Source organism: Podarcis tiliguerta, assembly GCF_965153285.1.
Source record: "Podarcis tiliguerta genome assembly, chromosome: 13".
NCBI lineage: Eukaryota > Metazoa > Chordata > Lepidosauria > Squamata > Lacertidae > Podarcis > Podarcis tiliguerta.
In genome coordinates, this window is record NC_139546.1 from 14,675,709 (window position 1) to 14,699,547 (window position 23,839).

The 23,839-nt window shown below is 46.0% G+C and overlaps 1 protein-coding gene across 6 annotated transcripts in view; it reads left to right on the forward strand.

The window, feature by feature from the left end:
• Window positions 1-23,839, forward strand: part of NSF (N-ethylmaleimide sensitive factor, vesicle fusing ATPase) — a 104,122-nt gene that overhangs the window by 50,917 nt on the left and 29,366 nt on the right. For all 6 annotated transcript variants that reach the window (XM_083407696.1, XM_083407699.1, XM_083407697.1 and 3 more), the window contains exons 8-12: window positions 1,482-1,637; window positions 14,963-15,162; window positions 17,502-17,667; window positions 21,882-21,956; window positions 23,624-23,811. In XM_083407696.1, the coding sequence (XP_083263822.1) occupies window positions 1,482-1,637; window positions 14,963-15,162; window positions 17,502-17,667; window positions 21,882-21,956; window positions 23,624-23,811 (785 nt within the window). The remainder of the gene's footprint in view (window positions 1-1,481; window positions 1,638-14,962; window positions 15,163-17,501; window positions 17,668-21,881; window positions 21,957-23,623; window positions 23,812-23,839) is intronic.

Here is a 23,839-nt window from a genome sequence, read left to right on the forward strand (position 1 = left end):
AACGCTCCTTGCCACACCCTCAAGTTAGCTCAAGTATTTGATCAATTGCTTAAATTAATTGCCAGTCATCAAAATTGATCCTTTCCTATGATGTTCTCTCTCCCCCCTCCTTCTAAATATGGAATGCATTTAGCTCACATCTTTGTAATCTTTACAATTCTGCAAGGACATCAGGGTTATAATCCCCATGTTAGATTGGTAGTATGGGGCTGAAGCTGAGATATGGTTGCCTTCCTGGGTCCGTTCAGCAGATCCAAGGCTGAACTGAGATGTGAATAGGCTGGATTAACCATTAAGCAAAATAAGCATGTGCTTAGGGCATCAAGGGAAGAGGGGCACCACAGAAATTTTCCATTGCCAGGTTTTTTTTACATTAACGGTCACAAATTGCTCATCTGAGTGTTCATTTTCTCAGTTGAAGTACAGCCGTACCTTGGTTTTCAAACAGCTTAGTTCCAAACATTTTGGAAGTCGAATGGACTTCCGGAACGGATTCCGTTCAACTTCCAAGGTACAGCTGTATATTAAAAATCCCAACAGAACAACTATTCAACAAGGCAGGCTCAAGGCCTTATCTCTACTAAGTATGGAAGCAGATGTGTATTATGTAAGCTTAGTTTTGACAATCTGAGCAAGGACTTTGCAATTAGAAAAAGTAGGAGAATTTTTTATCAAATATAAATAAATTGAAAGTAGACAAAAATATTTTCCATCTTACTGTAGGCTTTGTTTTATTTCAAAAAATAGAAATTTATTTTGCTGGTTGTTATTGTTTATATTTTGAATTAGATATATATGGGGGCACCGAAATCTTTTAAGTGCTTAGGGTCTCTAGAGGTCTTAATCCACCCCTGAATTTGTGGCTCTTGTTCTTTTGGTTTTTTGTTTAAAAATAATATTTATTAGATATTTTATAATTATAAAAAGAGGGGGGGGGGAAGTCAAGAAAAACAATACATGAATTCAACAAACAATACAATACAACAATAAAAAGAATACAATACAACAATACAACATAAAAAAAACAAAAAACAGAAACACACATCCAAATTTTATATCTTTCATTAGCTTATTTCCTCGACTTCCTCGCACCTCCCTTTTTTGTATTCTGGTTCAAATTAACTGGTTCAACAAATCCTTTCCCTCTTCTTCAATTTTTGTTCTATAATTTATCCTAACACAATTTAACTTTAAATTTTCCACTTTATCACATTGACCCTCAATATTCATATAATTCTTAATAACACTTCTGCTAAAACCATGTATCTTCATTCCAATATTCTTCTAACATTCATTAATTTTGCAGTATTTCTGTAAATATACTTTAATTTTTTTCTTAACCTCTATACACACACACACACACTACACTGTGTTCAAAGTTTGCTTTAGCATCTTGCACACAGGAAACAGAACTCTGCAACATTCCCACGCGCTGATTGAATTTGTCATCCTTGAGCTGACTCCGTTCTCCTTTCCCACAGGCAAATCCAAAACCAGAGAAAATCGTCAGTCGATCATCAACCCTGACTGGAACTTTGAGAAGATGGGCATTGGGGGCCTTGATAAGGAGTTCTCTGACATCTTCCGGCGGGCCTTTGCCTCCCGAGTGTTCCCACCTGAGATTGTGGAGCAGATGGGTGAGTACCAAAGCTAAAGGAGAACGAAATCCCACAATGGTGTACAAGGGGGTCTCACAGAGCATGATGACGTAAAGGTAAAAGGTAAGGTAAAGGACTCCTGGGTGGTTAAGTCCAGTCAAAGTCGACTATGGAGTGGCAGCGGTCATCTCGCTTTCAGGCCAACGGAGCCGACGTTTGTCCACAGACGACTTTCCAGGTCATGTGGCCAGCATGCCTAAACCGCTTCTGGCGCAATGAGACACCGTGATGGAAACCAGAGCGCATGGAAATACCTATTTATCTACTTGCACTGGTGTGCTTTCGAAGTGCTAGATCGGCAGGAACTGGGACAGAGCATTGGGAGCTCCGTTGCGGGGATTTGAACTGCCAGCCTTCTGATCGGCAAGCCCAAGAGGCTCAGTGGTTTAGACCACAGCGCCACCCGCTTCCCACGGATAGTGATGTACAAAGGGGGTGAAATAGGAGATGACTAAGGTAGGAGAACGGGACACGGGTGGCGCTGTGGGTTAAAGCCTCAGTGCCTAGGGCTTGCCGATCGAAAGGTTGGCGGTTCGAATCCCCACGGCGGGGTGCGCTCCCGCTGTTCGGTCCCAGCGCCTGCCAACCTAGCAGTTCGAAAGCACCCCTGGGTGCAAGTAGATAAATAGGGACCGCTTACTAGCGGGAAGGTAAACGGCGTTTCCGTGTGTGGCTCTGGCTCGCCAGAGCAGCGATGTCACGCTGGCCACGTGACCCGGAAGTGTCTTCGGACAGCGCTGGCCCTTGGCCTCTTTGAGTGAGATGGGCGCACAACCCTAGAGTCTGTCAAGACTGGCCCGTACGGGCAGGGGTACCTTTACCTTTAAGGTAGGAGAGGAGAAGTGACAGGAGCAGGAAATGTGGAAAACTCAGACATGCAAGCCACGAGGACTATCAACTATTACACCATTTTGCCCCCTCTCCCTTAGGCAGTGGTAGCTAAACAAAACAGGGCAGTCTTTTTTTTAGGGTTTGATTTCATGGAGTATAAAGATGAAGTGGAGACTGGAGCAGTGCTTGGTTCCAGGCAAAATCAAATTATACGCCTGAGCTGAACAGCCAGTTATTGCCTGCTGGGTGCCCAGTGTGCTTCAGGTTCCTTCTGTGCAACTATTGCAGGCGAACCCTAGGGATTTCACCTGGTTTGGCACCAAAATGGAATGGAAGGGCTCCTCCCGTTGGTTACGGCAGCCGCTGAAAACAGCTTGAATTGCTAGTGTTAAATTGATGGGATTCCCTCTGAATAATCGAAGCCACAAGATGGGGTGCTGTAACCCACTCTGCTCAGTGCAACTTCTTGGCTGGCTGGTTCCCATAACTCCAAGTTCATCAAAATGCCTGAGCCTGCAACACTAACTGTATCTACTCAGGGGTCCCATTTAACTCAGTGGGTCTTACTCCCAGGTAAATGAGATTGGGATTGTAACTCGAGGCATGTAACTGGAGGCACCCTTCACTCTGAACCTCAACCTTATGCGGTTAGAGCAGAGCTTTCCAGACTCTTCATGTTGGTGACACACTTTTTAGACAGGCATTTCAGGATGCAGTAATTCAGTTTTACTAGCAAACTGGAGGTTAAACTAACCCCTTTCCAGCCCCAGTAGGAGCGTTTGTGTGAAATACCTACAAGGTAAAGGACCCCTGGATGGTTAAGTCCAGTCAAAGATGACTATGGGGTTGCTCCGCTCATCTCACTTTCAGGCCCACAGACAGCTTTCCGGGTCATGTAGCCAGCATGATTATACTGCTTCTGGCGCAATGGGACACTGTGATGGAAACTAGAGCTCATGGAAACGCCCTTTACCTTCCCGCCGCAGTGGTACCTATTTATCTACTCACACTGGCATGCTTTCGAAGTGCTAGGTTGGCAGGAATTGGGACAGAGCAATGGGAGCTCACCCCATCGCGGGGATTCGAACCACTGACCTTCTGATTGGCAAGCCCAAGAGGCTCAGTGGTTCAGACCACAGCGCCCGCCCGCATTGTAAGGGTGGTATACAAATATACCGAACAACAACAACTTGGGAGCATCCCGTGGAATTGATTGGTTGGTTTTCCTGCTTGGCAGGGGGTTGGACTCGATGGCCCTTGTGGTCTCTTCCAACTCTATGATTCTATGATTGGCAGTGGGTTCAGGTCTTGGAATGAGCTTGCCTCCAGTGAACCTACCATACTAGCAGCTCATTTTCTGATACCCCTTTGTCCATAATAACTTCTTCCCAGTTTTACTGCAAAATGTTGAACTTTGACATTTGAAGATAGAATCCCCGTGCTGTTCCAGGGAACATATAAATGAAGCTTTAGAAGCATCCAGATGCACAGTGGAAGTATATGGACTTGCCAATCAATATCTATTCCTGCCAGGGTCATTGTTGTTCCTGCTGAACGCTTGTTCCTCAACGTGCTACGGCCCTCTTCAAGTTGGATGCTTGCAGGCTAGCAAGCGGAGCTTTAAGCCTTCCATCCCAGTTCCCTTTCTCTTCTTCGACAGGCCTCCCTTAGGCGAAAGAAGCTTATCTGAAATTTGAAGAAAAGTGCCGCTTCCTGACACTCATCCTTCCCCCGCCGTGCCTTAGTTATGACTTGCTCTTCCAACTATATTTCAGGGCTCAGATGCCAGGTTGACATCTGCTCGGGTCCGCCGTAATAATTCATGAGGGGGAGGGAAGGGAGAAGAAAGCCATTCCTCAGCCCTGTGCAAAGTAGCAGTGGCAGATCTCCCCCCAAGAACCCCTTTTGTGTTTTCTCTCTCTTGCCTTTCCCTGCTCTTGTGCCTCACCAGGGAGCAGCAGTCGATATGCCAGCTGCAGCTTGGCCAAGATGGACCCATCTTGCATTGCTGTTTGCTTCAGCGTGGTTTCCACCAGCTCTTATGAAAGGGAGGAGGAGAGAAGGAGTTTTATAAATCCACTTCAGCGTGCCGCATATGTGAGGCGGTGGGTTTTTGGGGGGCCATTAAGGCTGGCCCCTGGTGGGTCACACAGCCCCTGGTGGGTCACACAGCCCCAGTAAAGCAAACAGGTGTTGTACAAGAGTACGGAGCAAAACTAGGAAGTAACTACCGTATTTTTCGCTCTATAGGACGCACTTTTCCCCCTCCAAAAATTGAGGGGAAATGTGTGTGCGTCCTATGGAGCGAATGCAGGCTCTTTGGCTTCAGCGATAGCAATGCTAAGCCTCCGAAGCGCAGAGGGAGCACTCCCTCCGTGCTCCAAAGGCTTCGCGTTGCTTTTGCTGAAGCCTGGAGAGAGAGAGGCGTTGGTGCGCACCGACCCCCCTCTCGCCCTCCAGGCTTCAGGGATAGCCGCACGCAGCCCCTCCGGCACGGAGAGGCTGCACGTGGCTATGGCTTCTTGAGCCCCGCGCAGCCTCTCCCGGCAGGGGAGAGGTTGCATGGGGCTAAAGAGGAAGCCAAAACAGCCAGCGGGATCCATCCCGCTGGCTGCCTTGGCTTGTGACATAGCCGCGCGCAACCCCTCCGGCTCTTTGGGGCTGGAGGGGAAATAAGATTTTTTTTTCTTGATTTCCCCCCTAAAAACTAGGTGCGCCCTATGGTCCGGTGCGCCCTATGGAGTGAAAAATACGGTAAGTTGTCTTGAGCCCCATCCCCAAATTCTAGAAGACAGTGGGTAGCCGTGCTCATTTCTTGTGGCAATAATGTGAATAAATCCATCATGGAATAAAGTTTCGTGGACATTGATGACACAGTAGGTTTTAGTCAATAGAAGATCTTGCCATAATATGTATTAAAGGAACCAAAAACCTCTTTGCTGCTTTCTAGATTGGACTTGAGAGAGAGAGCCCAGAGAGGCGTCTTCCAGCATCCATGACTTGCTGGCTTGCTGGGGTACATAAAAATGAATGGAGGAGGATGGAGGGGCCCTTGGATTTGACATTATGCCTGACCGTCCTAGTGGTAATTCACGTAGCAAAGTTTCCATCCTCTAGGACAATGGAGGGGTTTGCTCCCCAATTATGAGGGGGAAATGAAGTATTCAAATTGAACTGGGTAGCAGCCTAAAACAGTTTTGGGATGGGTGTTTTTGTGCTCTGCCTACGGTGGCCTGTCCCATTCTGCTTCCTTCCATTTCAAGTATGGGTTTCCGGCTAAGACCTGGGACATTCCTGTTTGTCCTCATTTATTATAGTGGCTGGTTACAGTGGCAGAATCACTAGGGCTCCATGACCTATCCTAAGCCAAATGTTGACAGCCCTTTGAATTGGTTCCTGCAGAGATTTTGTCTTCCAACGCAGTTGCTCTTGCATGTTGTTGTTGTTGTTTAGTCGTTTAGTCGTGTCTGATTCTTCTTGACCCCATGGACCAGAGCACACCAGGCACTCCTGTCTTCCACTGCTGGTAGCTTCGAGAACACTATCCAGCCATCTCGTCCTCTGTCGTCCCCTTCTCCTTGTGCCCTCCATCTTTCCCAACATCAGGGTCTTTTCCAGGGAGTCTTCTCTTCTCATGAGGTGGCCAAAGTATTGGAGCCTCAGCTTCAGGATCTGTCCTTCCAGCAAGCACTCTGGGCTGATTTCCTTCAGAATGGATAGGTTTGATCTTCTTGCAGTCCATGGGACTCTCAAGAGTCTCCTCCGGCACCATAATTCAAAAGCATCCATTCTTCGGCGATCAGCCTTCTTTCTGGTCCAGCTCTCACTTCCATACATCACTACTGGGAAAACCATAGCTTTAACTATACGGATCTTTGCATAGCAAATACTAGACCGGAAGCTAAGTTCTATTATCAAGCCAATCCTTTGGCATCTCACCTTTTATTTTAAAAACAAGCTTCTGGCCCCTGCCTGTAATGCTAAGCTAAACCGTGGCTTATTTCAAATGTGATCACTCCTGGAGAGGAGATCCTAGCTGCTGTGCTCCTCCCGCAATCCTTTGGCTTTGCTGCTGGAAGCTAAATTATGGCTTGGCTTCATGTGTCATCCAAACCAGGGCTTGTGGTTCATACCCTCCCGGCAATCCCCGAGCTGTAAAACCGATAAGAAACATTGGTTAAAGCGGTGTGTGCAATGGCTGCAGGACTGGAGAAGGGGCAGCTGTGAATGGCTTAGCATTATATGTGAACTGGCTCCTAGCTCCCCAATGGGAAGCAGGGAGCAGCACATTTTTGTGCAAAGGAGCAGGATTCAAATGTTCAGGGCCTTCTGGGATGCCTAACCATGGTTAGCCAATTGGTTTGTGTTACGTTGAGCCAGTGTGTCTCAGCGCTCTTGTTCCAGAGGAGATGGAGAAAGAGAGAGAGACTGGATTTATAGCTCTTTATTTGACCATAAGTACCACATTGGCTGAGGGACGCAGTTGGTGCTGTGGGTTAAACCACAGAGCCTAGGACTTGCCGATCAGAAGGTCGGCGGTTCGAATCCCCGCAATGGGGTGCGCTCCCATTGCTCGGTCCCTGCTCCTGCCAACCTAGCAGTTTGAAAGCACATCAAAGTGCAAGTAGATAAATAGGTACCGCTCCAGCGGGAAGGTAAACGGCGTTTCCGTGTGCAGCTCTGGTTCGCCAGAAGCGGCTTAGTCATGCTGGCCACATGACCCGGAAGCTGTATGCCGGCTCCCTCGGCCAATAAAGCGAGATGAGCGCCGCAACCCCAGAGTTGTCCACAACAGGACCTAATGGTCAGGGGTCCCTTTACCTTTACCACATTGGCTGACAGTTGGCCAACGATGAGGGCCAGTCCTGATGCCTAAAAGGCTGCCTGCAATTGATGGCTGAAACTTAAGCCTCAACGAGCTGCAACCCATTCCTGTGCTGGTGGCCTTTCCTATAATCTTCAAGCAGCTGTTCGGCCGCCTTCTCATTTTCAAGCTCTTAGTGGATGAGGCTGCTGGCATGTCTCCTCTGCGGCTGCGATTTTGCTAAAAGCCTAAAATTACATGATGAAACATAGTTATTATTATTTTTTAAGCGAGCAAGCCTTGAGTCCCACTTTTGGGCTCAAAGTTTTTCTGTGTGTGTGTGTTTTTAAAAATGTGTGCAATTTTTACTTCGTAGCCCAGGGCTTTTCTGTATGTGTGTTAAGAATTCCTGCTTTAATCTGATCTCCCCCACATTCCATCAGAAGGAGATAATTGTTCTGCAGTTCACATAAATCCTAGAGGTCCGTTGGTTCCAATTCATCTTCCTTCTTTGTCAACTTTTCCTGCAGGTGGTCTTAGGATAAAACGTAACACTAGAGGTCAATAGACGTTGCGCTAAGTGCATGACAGCCACCAGAAACAACAGTTGCTGTATTGTTGCGTAAAACATATGCATGATATCACAGCACTGTGGTGTGGTGTGAAGTTCGACTTCTTGAACCCTGCCGTTGGACACCAATGATGTGTAATTCAAAAATCAGAACAGGGCACGGAACGTGAATGCAAGAGGGCTAACTGGGATGGTGTTATGGAATGCTCTGGCAGGACTTTGCCATCTCCTCTGGCTCCATTGCCCAGGTCAAAAAGTGCTGTTTTTTTTATCTTTAAATCCCTTCTTAGTTTGGTAGGTGGACTATTACCTCTCCCTGCATGTACCTTGAGACATTTGCGGCCCTTCTTCAAGTGCCTCTGCGAAGTGAGATACGATAGGGAGCTGCGAGTGATGGAGTCTTTTTAGTGGTGGCTCCCAGTTTGTGGAATGCCATACTTCCCTTGGATGGCAGGCAAAGACCCTCTTTCCGCCCCAACAGATTGTACTGCTGTTCATCATATTGCTTTAGCTTTGCAGCCCGTTCAGTTTACCTGCCCCCTGCTTTTAATTGATTTGTTTTGCTCTGGTCTATTAAATGGGTGTGTTTTGTTGCCTTTTATTACGGTATGATTTTTTCATTTGTGTTGACTTATTTTGCGCTGCGCACCACCCAGAGAACTTTCTCCTATGGGGCAGCCTACAAATGGCGTGCCCAAATAAACCAATGATGAGTTCCCTTTTGGCTTAACCCCTTAATTTTAATCCCCAACTAGAACCAGGCTGAAGTTTGCATTTGCTCATATTCAGCCCTTACTATCTTTGACCATCTCTGCCCCTCCACCTGTTTTCTTCCGCACTGTTGAAATCGAGGACCTTACGGTCTTCAAACAAAAACACCTTGGAGGTCCCGGGTCACAGAGAGGTTAGGCTGGCCTCAACCAGAGCCAGGGCTTTTTCGGCTGTGGCTCCAATCTGGTGGAACGCTCTGTCACAAGAGACTAGGGCCCTGCGGGACTTGACATTTTTCTGCAGGACAGAGCTGTTCCACCAGGCCTTTGGCAAACCTCACAGAACTCTAGCCCAATGGTTGCCATTAATCTGATTTGAACTGATTTTATAATGAACTGATTTTAGAATGTTGTATCATTTTACTGTTGTTAGCTGTTCTGAGCCTGGCTTCGGCTGGGGAGGGCAGGATATAAAATTTATTATTATTATTATTACTACTACTATTAGCTAAAAAGGCTGGAGGCCCCAACCTCATGAAACTCTGTACAATGCTACATACATTAATGACGCTGTCTAAATGGGAGCATCTCCCACCTTCCCCCTCCCAACCCATTTTAGTGCCTGCCTTTTGTGGGTACACCTGTAGGTTGACGAAATGATCAAATAAAGTCTGTTCTGTTCCCACTGAGCAACATTCCCAGGCTACAAATGTCACTTATGCAGGCACCTGAGTAGTATGAAAAGACTGGAAGAGTCGGTGAGTAGGTTGGGAGCAGCTAATCCCATGAATGGCACCTGGAGCTGACCTTTACAGACCAGTTTCTCGAGATACAATGAGAGTACGGTTGTCTCCATCTAATTTGCACCATATGTCAACCTGCTGAAAATTCCTTTGTTTGTGGGGAGCTCTGCGGTGATGACAACGTTGTCTTTGGCCCTTGATTTATCTGTTGCTCTTATTTCGTTGTTTGGCTTATTTGTTTCCTGTTGTGAGCGGGTGAGCGAGTAATTAAAAGCCTCTCGATAACCCGGGTGCCCTGTTAACGCGAGTGACCTTCGGTGGGGAATGGTCCTCGCGCTAGACGGAGGCATTCAGAAATGCCCACCCAGAGGAAGAGGGTGAGTTTTGTAAGGTTCTTTGTTAACCGCGCTGACATTTGGAGACACTGCCTGCCTTTCTCCGGGAGCGGAGATAAGCTACGAAGCCAAGTGTTGTCTCGCTGCAGGAGGAGCCCACGGCGCAGTCTCGAGCCGTGACATTTTCCAAGTTTGTCATCACTTTCCTATTTTGAATGGAAGCCTGTCTCCGTGTTCTCATTGCTTCCCATGTTGGCCAGGTGGGCGCGATTTTTAGAGGGATGCTCTCCAGGTGGAGAAAAGGTGAGGGGGTGGGGGAAGCAAGACCAGCGGCAGAGAACATGTTTAGTCTCTCTCGAAGGTCCCAGGTTTAATGGATGGTATCTCCAGCTAAACAAAAGACGGCAAATCAATTTTCCCAGGCCACTTTTGAGTTGTGATGGCTTTTGTCCTTGTAATGCTAGAACAAACCTGGGGAGGGGAGATTACTGGGTTGTTTTGTGTTTTTATATTGTGATTTTATGTTTTAAGCAGCCTGAGACCTGCAGATGTAGGGCCGTATAGGTCAAAGGTAAAGGACCCCTGGATGGTTAGGTCCGGTCAAAGGCGACTATGAGGTTGCAGCGCTCATCTCGCTTTCAGGCCGAGGGAGCTGGCGTTTGTCCACAGACAGCTTTCTGGGTCATGTGGCCAGCATGACTAAACCGCTTCTGGCGCAACGGGACACCGTCACGGAAACCATGTGGCCAGCATGACTAAACCGCTTCTGGCGCAACGGGACACCGTGACGGAAACCAGAGCGGACGGAAATGCCCTTTACCTTCCCGCCGCAGCAGTACCTATTTATCTACTCACACTGGTGTGCTTTCAAACTGCTAGGTTGGCAGGAGCTGGGGCAGAGCAACGGGAGCTCACCCCATCGCGGGGATTCGAACCACTGACCTTCTGATTGGCAAGCCCAAGAGGCTCAGTGGTTTAGACCACAGCGCCCACCCGCATTGTAAGGGCAGTATACAAATTTACTGGACAGCAGCAACTTGCGAGCATCCTGTGGAATTGATTGGCAGTGGGTTCAGGTCAGACAAAAGAGACTTTGCAGTGTTGAATTAACAGATGGAGTTCGTCGCCACGAAATGTGGCGGTTGCTGCTCAATTAGATCACTCTGAAAGGGGATTAGAAATATTTCTAGAGGTTAATATCTGTGTTTTTAGGTGTTGTACCTAAAACAGAACCTCCCCTGTTCAGAGACACAGGGACAGAGGAAGTTGCCTTACACAGAGTCCGACCCTTAGGTCCATCAAGCTCAGTGTTGTCCACATAGACTGGTGGCAGAGCTCCAGACTGGAGCGCCTCTCAGCCCTACCTGGAGACACCAGGGAAGAAGAAGAAGAAGAAGACCGTGGATTTGCTATCCCGCTTTATAACTACCCGAAGGAGTCTCAAAGCGGCTAACATTCTCCTTTCCCTTCCTCCCCCACAACAAACACTCTGTGAGGTGAGTGGGGCTGAGATACTTCAGAGAAGTGTGACTAGCCCAAGGTCACCCAGCAGCTGCATGTGGAGGAGCGGAGACGCGAACCCAGTTCCCCAGATTACGAGTCTACCTCTCTTAACCACTACACCACACTGAGCTATGGCAGTATACCTCTCAGTACTGTAAGCTGTGGGGAGGTTTGTTGCCTTCCTGCCCAGTTTGCGGGTGTCCCAAAGGCATATAGCTGCCATTGCTGGAAACAGGACGGAGCCTTGGTGACAGAGCAAGGTGGTTGCTGTTATGGACCGGCTGGTTGCAGAGGATTGGTGGCAGGCAGCAACTGTGGAATCCCCAAGGAAACCCCCAGGGGAAGAAGGCTCAGAGCCAGGGGACTGGTGGTGGGATGACGATGAGTGGTCAGAAGGAGAAGACGGGGAAACGGAGGTGTTGGAAGTGGAAGATGCAGTAATGGTTTAGTGAGCAGGAAGAGGCTGGGACAGAGAGCAGTCCAGAATCAGAGGAAGGAGTGGAAGGAGACCAAGAGACAGAGATGGGGCGGGCTGCCGAAGAAGCCAAGGGAGCCTGCCCCTTCTGTTGTGACTTGCTTCTCTCATATGTGGACCAGTCTTCCTTGTGATCTACTAGAATTTTCACTTGCTGACACATCATCCCTTCGTGCTGGAATAGCAGTCACTTACTCCACCAATGGGGATGCAGGTGGCGCTGTGGGTTAAACCACAGAGCCTAGGGCTTGCCGATCAGAAGGTTGGTGGTTCGAATCCCCGCGACGGGGTAAGCTCCTCTTGCTCGGCCCCAGCTCCTGCCAACCTAGCAGTTTGAAAGCACGTCAAAGTGCAAGTAGATAAATAGGTACCGCTCCGGCGGGAAGGTAAACAGCATTTCTGTGCACTGCTCTGGTTTGCCACATGACCCGGAAACTGTACGCCGGCTCCCTCGGCCAGTAAAGCGAGATGAGCGCCGCAACCCCAGAGTCGGTCACGACTGGACCTAATGGTCAGGGGTCCCTTTACCTTACTCCACCAATAATTTAACACTAAACAACCACAGTTTTGTAATGTCTGCACTGACGACTCTGTTTATTCCCTATTGAGTTGGCAACGTGGACAGCTCAGGAGTAGAGTCCTTTAGTGGTGAAGCTATTGCTGGAGTGAATGACTGTTTTCTGAGAGTACAGGTGTGCGCACATCCCCTCTCTGATGCTAAGAGCGTAGTCTTATGATGGGCAAGGAGCAAGTTTTTGAGTATAACCTTTTGGTCCAGCAATGAAATGTGCGTGACTATGTATGCAGATCAATTCACCATAATTCTTGTTATTGGCCAGTTGTCTGATAATGGCGAGTCTCAAATAAGTGAAGCCTTTGGGTGTTTCACCTGACCGTGTGGCCTCCTGTTTCAAGGGGGCTAGCACACAGCAGCAAGGGATTACGTCCATCTGGCTTGCCTGACAACAGAAATTCCCTAAACCTGCTTGTGCGAAATCTGCCCCAACTTGCTCGTAGCCTTTCCGTAGCCTCTCTCGTCTCGGCAAGCTGGGATTCCCCTTTGCTGGCATCACTCATCATTCGAATCCCGCCTCACTGTTTTTTTGGCTACACAAGAGATCGTGTTCCCCCAGTATGCTGAATTAACCGGCTCTACCCTGACACTAATTTGACAAGGATCACTTTTAATTTATCACCACCTTGCTGGTTCATGTGTAAAATTAGTCTTTCACCTCCAGTGATATTTTTCTTTCCTCCCCCATTTATACACTGTGTGTATATTTGCTTTTCTGGTTGTCTCTCTCGAATGCCTGAGAGCTGACTAATAAATTTTTTCCTTATCCAACTCTCCATCAAGGCAATAGCAAAGGAGAATCATTTTTGTTTTTCTTTTGTAAAAAACAACAACAACTCACAAATGTCAACAGTATTATCACATTTGCTGCTGTGACTCAGCCCATTTCAGAGCTACACACCAGCCTTTCCAAACCAGGGAACAAGTTTGCCTTAGTTCTGCTCCTGGGAGCTGCAGCGCCGTGAGGTGCCATTCCGGGTACCACTCAAGATCAAGTGGATAGCAATCCCAGAGACCGGCAGGGAATAATCAACTGCTGCTGTTTCATGTTTGCTTCAGCGTATTTCTCATGATTCAGTAGCAGAGCATATGCCTTGATCTCAGATTCAATCCCCAGTTAAAGGAGCTTGCAAAGCAGGGCTACAAAAGATCATCAAATCGTACAGTTGGAAGGGACCCAAAGGTTCATTTGGCCTTCCAGATGTTTTTTGGGACTACAATTCCCATCATCCCTGACCACTGGTCCTGTTAGCTAGGGATCATGGGAGTTGTAGTCCCAAAATATCTGGAGGGCCGAGTTTGCCTATACCTGATCTAGCACATCCCCCTGCAATGCAGCAATATCAACAAAAGCATTCATGACAGATGGCCATCCAACCTCTGCTTTAAAACCTCTGTGGAAGGAGAGTCTGAGGGAGACTAAGACACTGTCAAACAGCCTTTAATCGGTAGCCAGCATAGTTGTTGCTGGCACCCGTCTGTCTCAAGAAACCATGGAGTGTAAAAACCGGGTCAAACATATGTTGGAAATGTAAAGAGAAAGAAGGGACTTTTTATCATATGTGGTGGGAATGTAGAGAAGTTAAAAAAAATTGGGAAATGATATATAATGAATTGGGAAAAAAATGTTTAAAATGCCATTTGTAAAAAACAACAACCCAGAAGCATTTTTGTTAGGGATTGTAGGACAAGACCTGCCAAGAAATACAAAGAACTTATTTATGTATGCTACAACAGCGGCTAGAGTCTTGATAGCACAAGGATGGAAGAATGAGGAAATCCCAATGAAAGAACAGTGGCAATAAAAATTGATGAGCTATGCAGAGTTGGCTAAATTGACATACAAATTGTGGGATAACGACAACTGTAACTTTAAGGAAGAATGGGAGCTTTTTACAATTTATCTAAAAAGACAACAAAATGAATTGGACTCCTTGGCAGGTTTTGAATAAACATGCACAAATTTATTAGTTGATAACATGGTAGATAGATAATGTAAGGATATGTATAATTTTATAACATGCAGAGAATAATGCATGCTGAGAAATCAGAGACAGGAGCTGAGGGAAGGTTAGGGGGAGGGGAGGGTTTGAAGGGGGGGAATAACGAATGTGATACGTTTTGATAATTTGTTATGTTGAAATAGTTAATAAAAACTTTATTTTTTTAAAAAAAGAAACCACGGGGTGTGCTTCTTGGGGTGAAGTTAAACTCTTGCGTTATCAGCACTGAAATGGCCTCTTCAGGGCGCAAGCCTGGGCAGGGTGTCTGGAGGTCCTGGGCTGTCCAGACAACAATACCTCCCTCTCAGCCTCACTGATGTGGCCCAAAGGAAAGCAGAGCAATATGCTTGGCACCAGCTTGGATGCAGGAGTTGCTGGGAGGAGGCGTACAAGGTGCCATCCAGCCATTTTATGGGCTCTACTCCAGATTTGGGTAGGGTTTTACTCCTGATCCTCGTCTTCTCCCAAAGATGTCCTGCAAGGCAGTGGAGGTTTAGGATCAGAGTTGTCCTTCTCTTAGATGAGCTACATCCTCAGCTGGATGAGCCTCATCTTCCCCAGGTATCTTGTATAGTTCTGTAAACGCTGTAAAGATTTGATATGGGCACCAATTACTGACTCAGCTGCTGTATTTTCTGTCAATCACCCTTTTCGAACGGTCCCTTGTAGAACGTGTCATTTTCTTTTGGTTGCCTCCAACCAGGAAAGAACCTTTGTTTTGACTTCATGATGAGCTGCCCCCTTTTTTCTTCCAGGCTGCAAGCACGTCAAAGGCATCCTGTTGTTTGGTCCCCCTGGCTGTGGCAAGACCCTTATGGCCAGGCAGATTGGCAAGATGCTGAATGCCAGAGAGCCCAAAATAGTGAACGGGCCGGAAATCCTCAACAAATACGTCGGGGAGTCGGAGGCCAACATTCGCAAGCTCTTCGCAGATGCAGAAGAAGAACAGAGGAGGGTAAGTTGCCTTTTTTTTTAAAAAAAGGAAGAATAAGATGCAGGTGGATGAAGATTCTATCTCAGGGGCCTCATTAGGAGGCAGAGGTGGTCCAGCATATGGTCTGACGGCATCTGAGGTCACCTTCTAGTTGAAGGCAAGCAGGTCTTGATCTGGTCAGTGCTTGGCTGGGTGATGGAAGAGGAGGGGAGGAGGAGTAGTTTGGATTTGATATCCCGCTGTATAACTACCCGAAGGAGTCTCAAAGCGGCTAACAATCTCCTTTCCCTTCCTCCCCCACAACAAACACTCTGTGAGGTGAGTGAGGCTGAGAGACTTCAAAGAGAAGTGTGACTAGCCCCAAGGTCACCCAGCAGCTACATGTGGAGGAGCGGGGACGTGAACCCGGTTCACCAGATTACGAGTCCACCACTCTTAACCACTACACCACACTGGCTCCCTTGAACACACCTGGGAATCACAAACACATACCCCGTTTGGGTTTGGTGGCTGAAGATAGGCAGGGTGTAAATGTCAGGCTTCAGGGAATTTGATCCCTTCCCTGATGGCAGCCGAAAAGCAGATCAAAAAGAAGAGTTATTACCGTGTAATTTATTCTGTATTCACAGATAGAGAAGAAGGAATGCAGTCTCTATTAAACAATGGCGTTCCTCCAAGTAAAGTCCCTCCCCCACCCCCAGTCTCTCCTAGTCTACGTCATCCCTGCACCGGCTGATCTGAGCTTTCTGCCTCTGAGTTTTCTGTTCTACTACTCTCAATGCCCGCCTAGTCCTGGGAGAGGGGGGCTCAGGAATGCTTTCCAAAGACACTGTCAGCTGTCTCTCCCCCCGTGCTTCTTCCTTTCGCTGTTCCTCTCCCAATATTTCTCAGCTTCTCCTCTCTGCAGCCTCTGAACTGCGTCCTTCTGCAAACCACTGTTCTAAATCTATACTGTCCTCCTGTTCTCGGGAAGGTTCAAGCGAAGGGGGAGTGACCACCATTTCTCCTCAGTCCAGCCCCTAACAAATTGTAAAAGTAAATAAACTTTGTAATGCTGTGGTGTCCAGTATGTGTTGTGCTTAGCTTGCACAAGCTCTTGCATTCCTGGATATGGGCCTATTGCGTTGAAGTTAGTTCCTGCCAGCCCCCGAAGCTCATCCCGTTAAAGGGGGATGTTCAAAAAGTATCTACATGGTGCTTAGAGAATAACTTGCACCTAAATATTAGTAAGACAAAGGAGATGGTGTTGGACTTCCGGAGGAAGAGAGGGGAACCTGCCCCGTTGTATATGGGGGGGGGGGGGCGTTGTGTGTGGAGAGTCTCCTCCTTTAAATTCCTGGGAGTTTACCTTAGTGAGGACCTCACTTGGAAAATCAACGTAACTCAGGTGGTCAGAAAGGCCCAACAGAGACTCCATTTCCTCAGGGTCTTGCGAAAGAATAATGTTCAACAACAACTGATGAACTCCTTCTACCGGTCCACAATAGAAAGTGTCCTTTCATATTCTATCACAGTGTGGTATGCTGGCCTGACAGCCACAGACAGAAAGTCTCTACAGAGGGTGGTGAATATAGCACATGATAGCATGGGCTGTCCCTTGGGTCCGCTAGATCAGTGTTCCCCAACCTTGGGTCTCCAGCTGTTTTTGGACTACAGTTCCTATCATCCTTGACCACTGGTCGTGCTAGCGAGGGATGATGGGAGTTGTAGTCCAAAAACAGCTGGAGGCCCAAGGTTGGGGAACACTGCGCTAGATGATATCGCAAGGGATCGTTGCCTTTGGAGAGTGAGAAAAATTCTCAGGGATGACTCACACCCCGGCCATCACCTTTTTAATCTTCTACCCTAGGGCAGGAGATACAGAAGTATATTAAGCCGTACCAACAGGCTAAAAAATAGCTTCTATGGGCTGTTAGGCTGTTGAACGAAAAATAACGTAACAAAATTGACTTGCGAGGTGGTGTGTTGTTTGATAAGAGATTGAGGGTTTTTTTGGGGGGGGGGGCTCGTTTAATTTCATTGTACAGTGACAATAAAGGTACAGTGGTACCTCTGGTTAAGTACTTAATTCATTCTGGAGGTCCATACTTAACTTGAAACTGTTCTTAACCTGAAGCACCACTTTAGCTAATGGGGCCTCCTGCTGTTGCTGCGCCGCTGGAGCACGATTTCTGTTCTCATCCGGAAGCAAAGTTCTTAACCCAATGTACTATTTCTGGGTTAGTGGAGTCTGTGACCTGAAGCGTATGTAACCCGAGGTACCACTGTATTATTATTATTATTATTAGAAAGGAAAAAGGAGGAGCAGCCCTTTTGGGGTCCATGATCTCTGGCATGCTTCTGTTTTTCTTCTTCACTAGCTTGGTGCAAACAGCGGCGTCCACATCATCATCTTTGATGAAATCGATGCCATATGCAAGCAACGCGGGAGCATGGCGGGCAGCACCGGCGTCCACGACACGGTTGTGAACCAGCTGCTGTCAAAAATCGATGGGGTCGAGCAGCTAAACAACATCTTGGTCATTGGTATGAAAGCTATTTGTTCTGTTTTGGGGTGGGGGACTCTGCTGGAGTTTCATGTCGGGCGTAGACTCTGCAGGGTTTGTGCTGGGCACCATTTGTTGTTCGAATGTCTTAATCTTCAGATTTTAGGATACCTGAAATACACAAGAAAGGTGGCCTTGGGCAAGCAGTTAAATTGGATTTTGGCCAAGCTTTGCTTTGGGTGGGTAGAGATTGGCTGATATTTACATTCAGTTTTAAGAATGATTTCATTCCTAAATGGATTATTCCATTCCCTAGGTTTTTACAGTTCTTGCGGTAGATGAGGAAAATGCTGGCCAGTTTTTAAAGTCACTTAAGGAGGCATTGGAAGCTTTTGAATTATATAAATAACAGTAAAATCAATGTAAAGCCATATTTGGTTTTATTGTACATTGTAACTGTGAACGTTTTAATCTTCTGGTCAGTTGGTTTGTTGTGTGTTTTAATTATGGATGGACTTGATAGTTGATTTGATAGTTGTAAAGTGCTTAGAAGCCATTAAAAGTGATAAAGGTGGTCCAAAAGACACAGTGAGATTAAAACAGCTTCCAGCTAAAACCTGTAAATTCTGTAATAAATGTTTTTGGGAGCCATCAAAAAAAATCAAGATGTTTCCTGGTGGCTTCTCTGGAAGGGGAGATCCACAAAACAGGATGCTGTCTCTGAAAAGGCCCGCTCCTTTCAAAATACAGTCATACTTTGGTCCGCGAACGCCTTGCGATGCGAGTCAAACGTTTTGGCTCCCGAATGCGCAAACCCCGGAAATGAGTGTTCCGGTTTGCAAATGTTCTTTGGAACACAAACATCCGTTGTGGGTTCCGATTGGCTGCAGGAGCATCCTACAACCAATCGGACACCGCGCCTTGGTTTCCAAACGTTTTGGAAGTTGAATGGACTTCCGGAATGGATTCCGTTCAACTTCTGAGGTAAACTGTTCAGTATCAAAACGTGCTGCGTTTAAATGCCCGAGTTGTGATTTTTTTCACCTTTCTGATTATTGGGATCTTTCTTTTTTTATATATATAATTTTTCTTCATTTTCCAAACATTTTTATACAATCAGCTCATATTTAATCACACATTCATCAATTTTTGACTTCCCTCAGTTTCTCTGCCAATCTTTCCTTAAAATTTCTATTGTTAACGCATTTCTGAAGATTATTGGGATTTTTCAGTGGCAGAACTATTACTGAAACATGAGCCCACCCCAGCCAAAAAATGTTCCAGGTAACAATGTACTCTGTACCTGAAACTAAGCTCATGGTATTGAACAAGGTAGCTGCAACCCCATGGCTCATAATATTAGAGTTCCTCAATGCTGAATATCTTGCCCACTCCTGGTTCGTGTTTGCTCTTGAAAGCATCTCTTCGCATAATATTCTCACAGCTTTTTTGCATTTCCGCTCTGCCTTGCCCCTTTGCTGAACTGTAGGGAAGGACTTGTAGCAATACTAGATGGTTCAGTTTGAAGATTACTTGATTAACGCCTGTTTTGCGAGAAAATAATGCTTATTCTTATTTCTATAGCACCAGTTTCACATTATTGTAACGTTAGTATTTATTATTATTATCTTTATAGCACCGTAATTGTACCTGGCACCTTGGTTTGCATTTCTGTTTTATGAGACGCCTCGTAAAATAAGACCTCTTGGCATCGTATAGGATAAAAATTTAAATGCTGAAATAAAAACCCTTTTGCAAGAAACAAGACAGGGCTGTGCTCTGATTGTAAATTCAGCAGAGGAGGAAGCAAACAAAGTAGAGGGTGGGGAAGAGGGAAGGATAAATTTGAATATTACCTAAACTTCCCAGTAAGATGGTGTTTGACGCATCATTATTGCTTAATATTTATACCTTGTTCCTTCCTGTGGGCTAAAAATAGGTTGCAGCAGTACTTCCAAACACACAAGGGAAGCACAAGAGCTTAGAAATAAATGAAGAAAATATAGACAGGCTTGCCCCTGAGTCTGTGTTTAACAAACGGATGTAGCTGCTGAGTCTACCTGTATACAGTGGTGCCCCGCAAGACGAATGCCTCGCAAGACGGAAAACCCGCTAGACGAAAGGGTTTTCCATTTTGGAGGTGCTTCGCAAAACAAATTTGCTATGGGCTTGCTTCGCAAGACGAAAATGTCTTGTGATTCCTGGGGGTTTTTTTCCCCTCCCAGCCTTTTTCCCAAGCCCCTAAGCCGCTTAACAGCTGTTCGCTAAGCTGCTGAACAGCTGATCTAAGCCGCTTATCAGCTGATCTAAGCCGCTAATAGCCTTTTAGCAGCTAATCCGCTAATCCCTTAAGCCTTTAATAGCCGCTAATAGCCTTTTAGCAGCTAATCCGCTAATCCCTTAAGCCTTTAATAGCCGCTAATAGCCGCTAAACCGCTAATAGCGCTAATAGTGCTAATCCGCTAATGGGCTTGCTTCGCAAGACGGAAAAAACCGCAAGACGAAGAGACTCGCGGAACGGATTCTTTTCGTCTTGCGAGGCACCACTGTATTGCGTATTTCCCTGCTCACAATTTACATTTTTAAGTGTATACGGCCCAGGGGCACTTTTCCCAAGGTACTTTCTCGCATTTTTATCGTGGCCCACAGCAGCAAATAATTCATCTTGACAAAATATACGGTCTTACTCGTCTAAAAGTTCATATGCTGTATATCAGGCTTCCTCAGACCCGGCCCTCCAGATGTTTTTAGCCTACAACTCCCATGATCCCTAGCTAGCAGTCTCAAGACATCTGGAGGGCCGAGGTTGAGGAAACCTGCTGCATATAATGCATTGCTCTCCCCATGCATTGAGACACGGTGAGAAAGACACTTTGCTCTGGGAGAGTCTTAGAATGGACGAAACGATAAATAATGGGCTAAGTCTTAGGTGCACTAAAAACTGAAGCAGCTACAGTTTCCCTCGCCTTGTCTGTTCAAAGAAGCAAAGAGAAGCCTTTACTTCTTAAGCCTAAAAGGCTATCCAAGGAGTGATCTGCATGTTGCTGTGTGCGTGTGTGGTTATTTGTGTAAGCAGTCAAACATCAGCTGGCAGCTGGCAGTGCTCTGCTGCTTAAACATTTCCAGAGCATCTTTTGCAATCTTAGGTACAGTCAAACCTCGGTTTTTGGACATCTCAGCTGTTGAGTGTTTCGGAAACCCAAAGTGAATGCTTCCGTTTTTGAACGTGCCTCGGAAGTCAAACGGGCTTCTGAGACACGTTTCTCCATTTCCCCCATTGAACTTGCTGACCTCCCTTTGATCCTCGGTTTTCGAATGTTTCGGAATTCAAACGGACTTCCAGAACGGGTTACGTTAGAAAACCGAGGTTCCACTGTACAGTCGTATGTTGGAAGACGAACGGAATCCATTCCGGAAGTCTGTTTGAATTCTGAAACGTTCGAAAACCAAAGCGCGGCTTCCGATTGGCTGCAGGAAGCTCCTGCCGCCCGTCAGAAGTTGCGGAAGCCCCGTCAGATATTCGGCTTCCAAAAGAACATTTGTAAACCGGAACACTCACTTCCGGTTTTCAATCATTTGGGAGCTGGAACATTCGACTCCCAAGGCATTTGGGAGCTGAGGTATGACTGTAATGCTCGATGTACTGCAATTTAGCCCTGTGAGCTTGCTGGCTCACACACATTCTGATCAATAGATAGACACCCCCCCCCAATGTGTGAGCAAAGTAACCTCAGCTATAATGTTTGAAATGGCTTGTTCTAGATGGGGGATAAAGAGCCATTGCACATCGCCATTTGTCCTTGGGGAAACGAGAACTCTGCAAAGAGGGACCAAGGGGTGACAATAATAATAATAATAATAATAATAATAATAATAATAATAATAATTTATTTGTACCCCGCCCATCTGGCTGGGTTTCCCCAGCCACTCTGGCCGGCTTCCACAAAGACCAAAAATACACTAATATGTCATACATTAAAAACTTCCCTGAACAGGGCTGCCTTAAGATGTCTTCTGAATGTCAGGTAGTTGTTTATCTCTTTGACATCTGATGGGAGGGCGTTCCACAGGGCGGGCGCCACTACCGAGAAGGCCCCCTGCCTGGTTCCCTGTAGCTTTGCTTCTCGCAATGAGGGAACCTCCAGAAGGCCCTCGGCGCTGGACCTCAACGTCCGGGCAGAACGATGGTCCCCGGGCTCAAGCTATTGAAGGTGCTCTTGATTCTTTTGCTAACGGCTTCTGTCTGATACATAGGAATGACCAACAGGCCGGACCTGATAGATGAGGCTCTCCTGCGACCTGGGCGACTGGAGGTGAAAATGGAGATTGGTAAGTAAGTCGAGGGAATGCTCATGGCCACAGGCTGACGGTGTGAACCAGAAAAAGAACCGAAAGCTTGTTCGATTGGAGCAGACTTGCAAATGAGTACATAGGAGTTATCATTCTCGCCATGTTTTTTGCTGGCCCTTCCCCTCTGCTTTCTGCATGCCAGAGGAGGAGTCTGTAAGCTTCTGTGATTTTAAATCCTGGCTTGTTCTCGTTAACCATAGTTTAAACAAGCCATAGTTTCTCCAAGTCTGCTTGTCATGGGGAACTGGGGTTAGTTCATTTACTTACTTCATCTCTGTACTGCCTGATGTTCAGTGGGAGGTTTACAATATTAAAAATGCATAATATAAAATGAACATCTAGAACAGAGTTAAACATCACAAGATAAAACGACAGGGGAAACAGCAGTGCAAAAGATATTTAAAAACTATAAAGAACACACATTTCCACCCCAAATGGCCTTGGTGAATAAAAATATCTTCATCTGATGCTGAAAAGCAGAGGTCCCACCACTGAAAAGGCCCTCTCTTTAGTAGCTGTCTTCCTTAATTCATTTATTTTATTTTTTAATTCAATCTTTATTATTTTTTAAAATACACATTTATACAACACTCTCTGTTTTTGTTTGTAACAAAAAAGAAAATGATGGCAACTGAAGCAAAGATACTTTGTATACCTTACAGTACACATGACACTACAATTTATGAATAAATAAATAAATAAATTAAATAAAATAAAGAAGAAGAAAAAGTAGTTGAGGTTTTAAAAAAGACTTCCAAACATTCTCATTGTACGTTATCTGTTAAATACACTTTATCACACAGTTACTTATTTCTCCTATTTTTTATCGTATTTCTGTGCAAATTGCCAATTACCTTTATATACTACAAGGCTCAGTCTAGGTCTGCCAGGAGATTACCCTTTATACAATGGTTCTTCAAATATTCTTTAAATATTCTCCATTCCTTGTTTTGTTTGGCCTCTAAACTCTTCCTGTCACCTTTGCTAGCTGCAAGTATTCTACCATTAATGTTTGCCAGTCTGCTATATTAGGTGTTTTAGTATTTTTCCAGTTTCTTGCCACTAAAGTTCTGGCCGCCATTACCCCATACATTAACAATGGTATTTTCAATTTTCCTATTTCAGTTGGCAATATACTTATAAGAAATATTCCTGGTCTTTTTTTAAAATGTTATTTTAAATATTTTTTTTAATTATTCATATACATTATTCCAAAATTCTTGAATTTCCACACAGTTCCACCACATGTGTAAGTAAGACCCATTTTCCTTATTGCATCCTTAATTCATTTAGTGGGGTCACCCACAGAAGTGCCTCAGAAGGTAACCTTACAGTCTAGGTAGTAAAAAAATAGTGGTTCACAAATTATAAGGTGAGCACACAAGCTTGAGAATTGCCAAGGCTCACACGCATATGTCTGAAATCCACCAATCTGACGTCCCATCAGTGCCCTCTGAATGACCCTTTTCATTCTAGATGAAGCTAGAGTGTCACGTGCCTTCCTTTCTTCTCTCCCGAGAAGCCCATCAGAGCCCTGGGTTTTGTAGAAGGATGGCTTATTGCATTGCAGCACCTAGTATTGTGGCCATGGAACTGAGAGTTGTTTTCCAATGCAAATAACTCACAGTGTTGATGATCTCGTTTAGGTTTGCCGGATGAAAAGGGCCGGATGCAGATTCTTAACATCCACACCTCAAGGATGCGGACCCATCAGCTGTTGGCCTCAGATGTTGACATTTCGGAGCTGGCTGTGGAAACCAAGAACTTCAGTGGTGCTGAGCTTGAGGGTTTGGTCCGTGCGGCGCAGTCCACTGCTATGAACAGACACATTAAGGTTTGCTTCTTCCCTTCAGATGGCATTG